The sequence below is a fragment of the Rhinopithecus roxellana genome, chromosome 4 (assembly GCF_007565055.1).
Source record: "Rhinopithecus roxellana isolate Shanxi Qingling chromosome 4, ASM756505v1, whole genome shotgun sequence".
Lineage (NCBI taxonomy): Eukaryota > Metazoa > Chordata > Mammalia > Primates > Cercopithecidae > Rhinopithecus > Rhinopithecus roxellana.
This window is the reverse complement of record NC_044552.1, coordinates 15,442,193-15,453,357: the sequence shown is the minus strand read 5'-3', so window position 1 is coordinate 15,453,357 and position 11,165 is coordinate 15,442,193. Positions and strand designations below refer to the sequence as shown.

Here is an 11,165-nt window from a genome sequence, read left to right as displayed (position 1 = left end):
CCCTGCGAGCGGGACTGGGGAAGTCGGAGCCCCGCCCACCACCCCGCCCCCGCGCTCGCGGCCCCGCCCCCGCGGCCCCGCTCCTCCCCTTCCTGCCGGCTCGCTCCCGGGCCCGCCGGCCGCCCGCCTCGGCCCCGAGTGGAGCCCACTGCTCCCCTCGGCTGCCCCGCCCCGCCGCCGCCCCGCCCCTCCCGCGCGGGCGGCCCGAAAACCCGGAGCGCGGGAGCGCGGCTCCGCCGGGCCGGGCGGCCGCACTGGGCATGCTCAGTAGCCGGGGCAGGTTTTTTGGTCGCAAGTAGGAAGCTTTCTGCACTACACCGGAGAGGGGAGCCGCGATCCGGCCGCGCCGCCCGCACGCCGCCGCGCCCGCCCCAGCCCGCCCGGCCCCGTGGCGGGGCGCGATGAGCCCGAGCCCGAGCCGGCCCGCCGGGGAGTGAGCGCGGGGCGCCCAGGGCGCGTTGCGCAGCTGCTCCTGCGCACAACCCCGCCGCGCCGCCGGCCCGCACTGGCCGCGGAGTGCGAGAGGCTCGTCCGTGCCCAGCGCCCGGCCGGCCGCGGGAGCAGGAAGCGCAGGCCACGCAGGACCCAAGTGAAACAAAGTGTCGGCCGCCCGGCGCCGGCGCCCGCCCCGACCCTGCCCCTCCCGCCCGCAACTCCGCCGCCCACCATGGCTTCCGAGGAGCTGTACGAGGTACCTCCCCTCCCCCCGGCCTCGGGCCGCCCCCCGCCCGCCGCCCCTCCCGGCCCGGCCGTGCCGCCCGACGGCCCCGCTCGCCGCCCGCGCCCGCCGCGTCCCCTCCCCCGCTGCGGCCGCAGTTTGCTGGACGGGAAATGTGTGTGAAGGGAGCCCGAGCCTTCGCTCCGAGGGGCCCCGGCCGGGGGGTTCTGAAGTTGCTGGGCGTAGGGTGGGGGTGATCCCGGCCGTGGGGAAGTGGTGCTGACACAAGTGACTTGCTCAGACTGAGCTCAAAGTGCTTTTGGCGTGGGTCATGGAAGTGGAGCCCCCGTTGCCGCTCGGCGGGGACCGTGGGCGGTGCGGGGGGTGTGGGGGGGGGAGGGTTTCTTGACCATTTAATAAAACATTTGCGAGAGGGTTTTGCCCCCGGTCGCGGGGTGGCGGGGAGAAGACCAATGCAAACGCTTTCGACTTTGCTCTTCGCCAAAGCGATGCAAAATCTCGCACCGAAAATGCTAAATGTTGACCACATGCTTTAATTAGGTTAGCATTGTGGCCAGAGCCAGGAAATTTAAATTTAACGCTGATACACCGTCATTCATTTGCGCCGCAGCGTTGCAAATGAGAAGGACATAGCCAGAACTGTAAGTTATGGTCGATGGATTTAAACCAGCTTCCAGTTTGAGAGTTACCAGTTTGGATCGTTAGACATGTTTTGTATGTCTCCATGTAACTTCTTTCGACGTATTTCAAAGTAGACTTCCTGGGAGTGCAGAAGTTTGGAAGGCTTTCTGTTCTTCTGGGTAAATGATGGTCTTGTTTCACACGTATTTATAAATAAGTTCCTGAGAGACTTAAAACTTGGGAAGACTCTCTAGACTCACCTTTGTGATGCGTTTAGGGACCCGGGTGTTGAGGGACTAAAGGAAACATCTATAACAAGTAGAGCCCTGTGGCCCCAGGGATCCTTTCAGTTGTCTTCTCTTGTGGGCGTATTATTGCTGTTGGCATAGAGTAGAGCTTTGTTGTCTGCGATGTTAGTCTTGTGGCAATTTTTTTGGTGCTTTTTAAGAGCAAGTGTTTGCAAAAGTTCTCAGGAGGAAGCTGCCTTCTGTAGAATTAAGGGTAAGGTTGTTGCTTCTCCTTACATTGTATGTGGTCAGTATACCTTAGCTGATACTGGAAATGTTACATTCTTTTCAACCATTTTACACATTAGCTGTGCCCCACTGTATTCAGGATACTGTTTTAGGTCATTTGGGGATGTAAAAGAAGAAAAATCTCCCTGTTCTCAAGGAACTTTCCTTCTAGGAAGGAAAGTGTGTCTGTCTGGAAGACACAGAAATAGAGGCTAGGATGTTTGAGGTTGAGGTCTTCCAGGTGAAGTCTGCACAGGGGGAAGTACATAGCATGAGGGTATGGGGGATTTTAGTTTCTACATTAGGTCATTCTTTGGTTGTTTAGTCTTGGCATTTGCTTTTATGAGTATAATTACATAATCAGTTCCATCAGTGGATGAGAGTAGTACCTTATACGTAAGTTGTATCCTATGTGTAATAAGAATGATTCTGAAGACAGCACATTTCCCACCAGTACATTATGAACTAAAGTTAGTTCCTTCTGTGCTTATTCTGTATATTCAGGTTTCTATTCTTATCAGAAATCATTAATGAGTAACATTTTGTACTAAGTCTGTGTTCATTTAACGTTTATTGAATGCTTGCCATATGGAGGTTTCACGGGGAAATATTGAGGTATAAGAATGGTTCATGCTTTCAAGGAGTGTCTATTGGGGAGGAAGTAAGTATATTGCAAATAAATGATACACCTGCACAATTGAACTTCTGATTCTGGGTTTTATTTTAGTTTTGGAAAAAGGTATTATAGAAGTATAGTACAGGTGATAAATTTAAGTATGTGTAGTAAATATGTAGTGGCCAGTATCTTTCAAGGCAAAATTTATAGCTTTTCCTTTACTTGTAGGCAACACTGTGTCTGTGTTACCGTTGAACACTCTATGTTACCGTTGAAAGTTGACATTGAAAGTTTTGCATAGCAGTTGAGAGCCTAGATTTGGAGTCAGACAACCCAGTTAGTGACTTCCAACTCTGTCAACTTGGGTAAATTAGTCTTGAAAGCTCAGTTTCCTCATCTGTGAAATTGGGATCAGTGTTTCCCTTACAGAGCTATGAAGTTTAAATGAGAACATATGTAAAGCCCACCCTAAAATTCCCATGGCAAGCACTCAGTAAGTGATGATGATTGCATTGTAACTGGCTTAAAATGCCTCCCTGAAACCTGGTTTTGTTTCTAGAGGTATAGTTGTATTGTTTTCATAAAGGCGGTATTATTTGTAGGGCAGAAGTGATACGCACTTGTAAATGAACACGATCATCTGACAAGGCTGGGAAAGACACTAAGATACTTTTTGTGGCCAAGTCAAGGGATGTTAGTTGCCTTGTTTTGTCCATTTCTGCCTAAACTGAAACAGAAGTTTTATATTTGGCCTCAAGCTCCACGAATCTAGAGGGATGTATTGGCAGGAGGAAATGTGAAGTCTTGCTTTTTTGAACTCACGTGGTCTGGTAGGGGGACAGGTCTGCAGTAACTTTGGGAACTTGGGTGAGTTACCCAACTGCTGAGCCTTGGTTTTCTCGCCTACAAGAAATGTCTCCAATACTTAGCATGGAGCCTGGTATGTAGTAATAGGTCTTTAGTAAATGTTTAAATGGCTATTGAAACTAGGCTTTGTGGACAAAAAATAAAGGAACAGATCCTGGAAAAGATGGGTAGAGCATGAGCCTTGCAAAATTTAAAGAGTTACTATTAGTTGAAAGATAGAATAGATTTGCTCCCTACTTTTCCAGCAGCTCAGATTGAAGAAAAACAAATTTTTGATGCGGCATAGGTTAGAACTTCATAGTTTTCACAAAAAGACAAACATCCTTTACATCACTCTTCTAATGTAAAGGGCCAGATGATACATATTTTAGACTTATGGGTTATATTAGGGTCTTTGTTGCAACCGCTCAGCTCACTTCATGTAGTGCAAAAGCAGTCATAGATTCCTATATGAATGTGCGCGGTCTCTCAAACTGCTTATGGATAGTAAAATTCATTTAGTATATTTTATATCATTTTTATGTGTCATGAAATACACATTTGTTTTTTTTTTTCCAATCACTTAAAAATGTAAAAATGATTCCTAACTTGTAGGTTCCACAAAAATAGGCAGTAGGCTGGCTTTGCCCTGTAGGTTATTTGTTAAACCCTGCTGTGGGTGATCAACTGTCATAGTCTGTTTAGGAACCTGAGTTTACTCAAGGGTTGAGGATATGTGTACGTTAGATGGTATTTCTAACTTTCATCCCAGCTCTAGACTTAGAGCTAGAAGATCTGGGTGGTATTCCTCCCTGCTTTCCTCCCTCCCTCCCTTCCTCTGTCTCTTTCTTTCTTTCTTTTTTTTTTTTTTTTTCTGGAGACAGTCTTGCTCTGTCTCCCAGGCTGATATGCAGTGGTTTGATATCCGCTCACTACAACCTTTGCCTCCCGGGTTCAAGCTATTCTCATGCCTCAGCCTCCCGAGTAGCTGTGATTACAGACGTGCACCCTCCCTCGCTCCCCAGCTATTGTTTTGTATTTTTAGTAGAGACAGGGTTTAACTATGTGGGCCAGGCTGGTCTCAAACTCCTGGCCTCAAGTGATCTACCCACCTTGGCCTCCCAAAGTGCTGGGATTACAGGCATGAATCACTGCACCTGGCCTTCCCTTGTTCTTAGAAGCTTGTTAAGTAACTTGTCTTGTACTTGTCTTAACTATCTCTCCTAAACTTTCTCATCAGTAAAATAGGGAGGATGATAACTAAATAATTGAGGCTTAAATGGCATTAGCATGTAAAAGCAATTCTACAAAACATTTTCCATTTTTAAAGAAGAAAAAACACCCAACTCTCAAACCATGAAACCAAACCTGTTTTCTCTTCTTAAAGATTTAGGATTTGAAAATATTCTATAAATTGATTATATCACCAGCGAAAGCTGTGAGGTCAAGAGGACCTTAATTTAACTTATTTAGATAATTATCTAAATTACCCACCATAAGACTTTGTTCACGTGGGACTGAATAAGGAACGTATGCTGCAGTAAAATGGAATAAGCATTCTCTTTATTTGTATATCTTAATAATTCCTTTTTTCCTCAGTAGATGTGGAGTTATTCCCTTGAGAACTCCTGTAATAGTTAATTTAAATTTCAATAAACTCTCAATGATTAGTCTTGACCTTCTGAGAGAATATTTATATTTTCATTTTCAAAAATGGAAGTAAGCTTTTAAGAATGAACTCATATCTGGTGTGTAAAAAGTTGTTTTAAAGTTGATTAGTTTGAAGGGATAATCAGGATTTGCAGGGGAAGGTAGGTCCTTGGAATCTTCCTACTTTGGGATAAGATTCCTGCTCTCTCCTATGCACCACAAGGCTTTTACTTATGTTGACCGAAAGCAGTTATGAATAGTCTCAATCTGTAGTTCAAATGGAAGTCACAGACCAGGACACCTTTCATGGATGTTGGCCAAGCTAAGTCAGCATGTGTTGTATGTGGTGTCGCTGTCTGAAAAGATTGGGATCACCAAAATTAGGAAAGCAAAAGAGTTCATTTGAGTTACAGAGTTGATAGTGAGGCAGTGAGGTCAAACATGCGTGTGTGTTTTGAAAATAAATAGCCTATCTTAAATGCTCTTTTTCCTGTGAGTTGCTGAGAATATTATTTATTCATTTGCCCCAGCAACAGTGTGGAGACCTCCCATGTGCTTTTCCTTTGAGCTACTTTCAATTCCTGTGTACCAGAATAGTGTGTTTTCATTCTTGCTGTGATATCTAAGAATCATAGACTTTTCCCTCATGCTCTGTAATGATTTTAACCACGGAGAATATTTTCATGGTATGTAGGCAACACTTTCTTCGCATTGTTCTGGTTCACAGTTTTGGATAACTGTGATTCACAAAGCCAGGTCTGAAATGAATTCTTTTGTAAATAAGGAGTGATAGTTTTTATATTGTGAGCACTCCTAGGTGGAACAGGACCAGCCTGGGGTCTTTTTTCAATTCAGATTCTTGAACCCAAACTATGAGATTTAATGTTCAGTGTTTGGATGGAGACCGGAATCTTATGTTCCGAAAAGCTTCTTTTTGGAATGCAGGTGGATTTAGGAGCCTCTGGATACGCCCTTCTGTGTTTCAGACCCTTAGGCTATGCGTGGAGGTGGGTGGGGGTGGATTGGGGATCTGCCTGGCAGAAGAGGAGCTCTAAGTGGACCATACTGTTGCTTTCTGCAGGCTCCTTGACCCACTGCTAGTTGTTAACTGAGTAATTCCAGGAAGGGAATGTGACAAACATCAGGTAGTTAGCTAAGGGTGTTGTAATTTCTGTTTTCTGTCTTGATTGCCTGGCATGTTTGTCCACTAGAATGGAAGTGCTTTAAAGCTCAGATTCGTTTCCTGGTCATTATTTTCCACAGCTCAAAATATTGCAATCGTTGCATAATTGTTGAGTTACTTTAATGGAAGAGTGAATTACAGGAATGAGTCTCCAGTTCTTGACTCCTTGCTTACCTCCAGGTTCCTCCTTCCCTAAGCATCATGCCTCTTGCTGTTCCTTTTACATTTTGTTCCTCATCTCCTTACATGGTTTCAACTCTAGAATGGAGAATTTCACTGTTTCCCACACAAACTTAATTCTCTTCAGCCTTTTAAGCTGGGCAAGGTTTTGGGGTTCATGTTCTCCAGGAAGTCTGGGGAGGGCCTATTACAAGTCTAGATATGACTTTAAATACAGTTATAACCTCAACTAGAATTTTATGAAAATTTGTACAAGTACATATGAGCATATTTCGGGGGGAGAGAATGAGGAGCTTTCATCTGATTCTCAGATGGATAGAGGACCCAAAGCAAGTATTAAAAAGAGCATTGAGACCTTTGAACTAAGACTTAACTGTGGCTGCCCTCCATGGACCACTTTGACATTATTTTTGTCTAACTGTCCTCTGCCACAACCTGAAGTAAAACCTCACTGATTGGTTTTAGAAGTCATATACTGTTTCTAGTCTTTAAGTGACTAATTTTGCAACTATGCATACATGAAGTCTAAAGATAGTCAGTATTTAATGGCACTTCTGACAATGTAAAGATTTTACAATCCTTGAACCCTGGTGCATTCCTGAACTCACATGCTACTGCTTTCTTATTGCCCATGAAAAAACCTTCATCAAATAGAACATTATTATTTTATACAACCTTTCTTTAGATTCACCTATGACTTTACTAGTTTCTTCACCAGTTTCTTCAATCAGATCATCCATTTTCTATCTCAGAACTTCCTTCTGGGATTTTCTTTTTTTTTCTCAGGTGTATCCTTTAGAGATTTCTTTAGTGAAGGACTATGGATGGAAAAGTTTCTAGTTTTTTTTTGTTTTTTGTTTTTGTTTTTTTTTAATCTGGACATGTCTTTATTTTGTCATCATTTTTGAAAGAGATTAGTATTTCAGGTAAAATTGGTTAATTGGTTCATTTCTTTCCTCTCATTCTGAAGATGGTGCTCCATTGTCTTCTGCCTTGCCTTTGCACTATTCTTGGGACTTTTTTTTTTGAGATGGAGTTTCACTGTTGTCGCCCAGGCTGGAGTGCAGTGGCATGATCTCGGCTCACTCAGCCTCTGCGTCTCTGGTTCAAGTGATTCTCTTGCCTCAGTCTTTCAAGTAGCTGGGATTATAGGCGTGCACCACCATGCCTGGCTGATTTTTGTATTTTTAGTAGAGACAGGGTTTCACCATGTTGGCCAGGCTGGTCTCGAACTTCTGACATCAAGTGATTCACCTGCCTCAGCCTCCCAGAACGCTTGGATTACAGGGGAGAGCCACTGCACCTGGCTGAGACTGTTGTCAGCATAGGTGTAGACACTTTCTAGGAGATCTGTCTTCTGTCTCTGGTTGTTCTTGAGATCATCTCTTTGACTTTGGTTTCCTCTTGTTTAATACAACAGTGTATTTTGTGTGATTTGTTTTTTCAGATGGGTATATGTTGTGCTGCTTTTTGAATTTGTGCCTCATCAGTTCGAAAATGAATTTGGCCAATTTGTCTTCAAATAACTGCTTCTCTGTACTCGTCTGAAATTCCAAGTAGACGTCTGTTGGATCATTTCATTCTCTCTTCCTTGTCTTTTACCCTTTCATTTCCATCTCCTTGTCTGTGTTTTATTTTCTTTTTATGTGCTGCATTTTAGGTATTTCCTTGGATCTAAACTATAGTTCACTAATGAGCTGTGTTTAATCTGCTGTTTTATTCAACCATTGAGTTTTAATTTTCAGTAATTACCTTTTTTTGCTTTGAAATATTCTGGTGAGTTTTTACCTAATCTGCAATTCATTTTTTAAGTCTTTGGTGTTTTTCCATTTTTATGATTTAGTCATTATTTTGGGTTGGGGGCAGTTACTTAGGCAGTTGGGATATTTTGCTTGTTTCCTACAAGTGCTATATAGTATCACTCTTAATGAGAATTATATTTTATTAAAGATCTAGCTAATTTGTAATGAGAGGGCCCTTTGGAGTAATGTTTGCTTTTATTGCCAGAATCTGAAGAAACCTTCTTGATTTGGAATTTGTGGCATGGGCAGGGATTGAGGGTTTGAACCAACACTTGAGATTTACCTAATGATATTGAAAATGCAAAACAGTAGATTTCAAGGGGACTGTTTATGAAAATGGATTATAATAGTTATAACACAGTTGCTTCTGAAGCAAAATGTTCAACATCTTTGTTCTGTCTGCCTTGATATGTAATCTTGTACCACATAATGATACTTTGGTCTTCTGATGGTGGTCCCATAAGATTATAATACCACATTTTTACTGTACCTTTTCTATGTGTAGATACACAAGTTGATATGGTTTGACTGTGTCCTCAAATCTCATTTTGAATTGTAGCTCCCATAATTTCTGCGTATCATGGGAGGGACCCTGTGGGAGGTAGTTGAATTGTGGGGTGGGTCTTTGCCGTGCTGTTCTCCTGATAGTCTCATGAGATCTCATGGTTTGATAAAGAGAAGTTCCCCTGCGTAAGCTCTCTTGCCTGCCACCATGTAAGATGTGACCTTGCTCCTCATTCACCTGTCTCCATGATTGTGAGCCACCCCCCCAAGCCATGTGGAACTGAGTTAATTAAACTTATTTCCTTTATAAGCTACCCGGTCTTGGTTATGTCTTTATTAACAGTGTGAGAATGGACTAATACACAAGTCCTTACTGTTGTGTTAAAATTGCCTGCAGTATTCAGTACAGTAACATCTGTACAGGTTTGTAACCTGGGAGCAATAGGCTCTACCATACAGCCTAGGTGTGTAGTAGGCTACAACATTGAGGTTTGTGTAAGTTCACTCGGTGAGGTTCGCACAACAGTGAAATTGCCTAACAACGCATTTCTCAGAACATATCACTGTAGTTAAGCAACGTGTGACTGTATAGTATACTTTCTTTTTTGTGGAGAAGTCAGCTTCGATATATTTAGAGAATGTCTTTTGTTTTATTTACCTTTTGTCTCATTTGTATTAGGCTCTCTGCTATGTGAAGTTTTCTATGTTGGTAGTTTCCTAGTGTTGTTGATAAAACCCAACAATGTTGACTGCACATCATGAATGTTCTTTGGTTAAAATGTATCCATTTTTCATCTGTACCCATTTTTCATTAGTAGTTTACTGTTTAGGAATTTAGGGCATCACAGTAGTCACACATAGAAGCTTCTCTTAGTTTATTAATAGCATGTAACTAATGTGGACATCCCAGCTCTTTAGCGTATCTGAGAACCAGGACAAAAACAGTCGTCTTAGTTTGCAGAAGGATCCACCACCCCATGCACATTGGACGACAGCTCTGGGTCTCTCTTGGAGAATGTTGACATTTCCTTTAGGCATTATGTACTCGGACTTAACTGGCATCTTTAGCATGTTAGAAGCAGGTTATTTGGTAAAGGAAAAGGCTCTGCCAGAGGCCGGTGAGTTGATGTTAGTAAGTTTGCTTGTGAAGTTTACTGAAGAGGGTAGCTGGTGATGACACTCCAAGTCTTGGGGTAACAGTCTCTGTGGGGCCAGTCCTGCACCCCTTAGAGCAAGTGAAGGGCACGCTTATGAAAGAAAAGGCGTATGTCGCAAAGAGCTATCAAGAAGAGTTTTTTTTTTTTTTTTTTTTTTTTTGAGACGGAGTCTTGCTCTGTTGCCCAGGCTGGAGTGCAGTGGCGCAATCTCCGCTCACTGCAAGCTCCACCTCCCAGGTTCATGCCATTCTCTTGCCTCAGCCTCCCGCGTAGCTGGGACTACAGGCGCCTGCCACCATGCCCAGCTAAGTTTTTGTATTTTTTAGTAGAGATGGGGTTTCACCGTGTTAGCCAGGATGGTCTTGATCTCCTGACCTTGTGGTCTGCCTGCCTCAGCCTCCCTCAAGAAGGGTTTTTAAAAAGTGTTGCTATATAAGTGTAAGTGAAAAGAAGGAAGTCTACTTTTATGGTAAACTTAAATGCAAATTTTATGGTCGTTTCCACCCAAGTCCTCCTAACAGCAGAGGAGCCAGCAGGTATTCTCCTAAGGAGCTGGAGTTGGGAGTGGGGAAGAAATGGCTTTTGCAAGCCTGACCTGTTGTTTGCAATCTCAAGTTACCTTACAAGTTTTGTGATGTTAACCATGTAGTCCATACCATTTTTGGGATTCAATATGAAATATTTTAAACATATTTACCAAGGAACTCTTGTCCATGGATCCTTGATTCAGGATGATGTTTCAGGAAGCTGAGCTGTGGATCAGTGGCCTTGTGTGCCCTTGGTCTCTGGCTGTGTGTATGCCCTCCGGCTTCAGAAGCAGAGACGGACCGTGCTATCTTCCATAATGATGCTGGGTAAAGGAGGCATTAGCGATTTGGTGAAATGTAAATAAGATTGGAATTAAGTAGTTCAAAAAAGATTTAAAAAGCTGGTTTTACTAGTTGTTTTTCACCAATAAAGATGAAAAAATACTTGTTTTCTGTCTGCAGTCATCTTATTGCTAAGGATTCAAGGGAAGGTGTACTAGTAGTTTTTGTCTCGAGTCTCCCTGTTTATTCTCTGTACTTTTAAAAAAAGTGATGGTGCTGTTGCCTTGAGCTGGCTGTGGGAGCATTTGTAGGGTCCCTGTTGGAATGAGGAGCAATCTGCTTCGTAACTGCTCCTTGTCTGTGGGCTAGACCAAAGTACCCTTGGAAAACTCCGTGTCTTCCAGGGAGTTTCCACCCTTTTTCTCCTCCCCCTTTCCTGAGTTTTATTGTCTGCATGTCCAGCTGTGTCCCTCTAACCTGATTTTCAGCCATCTGCCAGGTCCCTCGAGTTGAGGCTTCATTCCTCCTGTCCTGATTCTTGACCCTGGCTTCTGCACTTGCTGTGGCTCTGCAGAGCTCTGGCCTTGGAAGTAGAAGAATGGC

General features: G+C 43.6%; 1 protein-coding gene across 2 annotated transcripts in view; it reads left to right on the top strand.

Moving 5' to 3' along the window:
• Nucleotides 1–258: 258 nt before the first annotated feature.
• Nucleotides 259–11,165, top strand: part of CDYL (chromodomain Y like) — a 175,950-nt gene continuing 165,043 nt past the window's right edge. Inside the window, exon 1 of one of the 2 annotated variants that reach the window (XM_030928936.1) lies at nt 259–691. In XM_030928936.1, coding sequence (XP_030784796.1) covers nt 668–691 — 24 coding nt within the window. In that variant the 5' untranslated portion in view covers nt 259–667. The remainder of the gene's footprint in view (nt 692–11,165) is intronic. The other variant, XM_030928935.1, reaches the window with a different exon arrangement.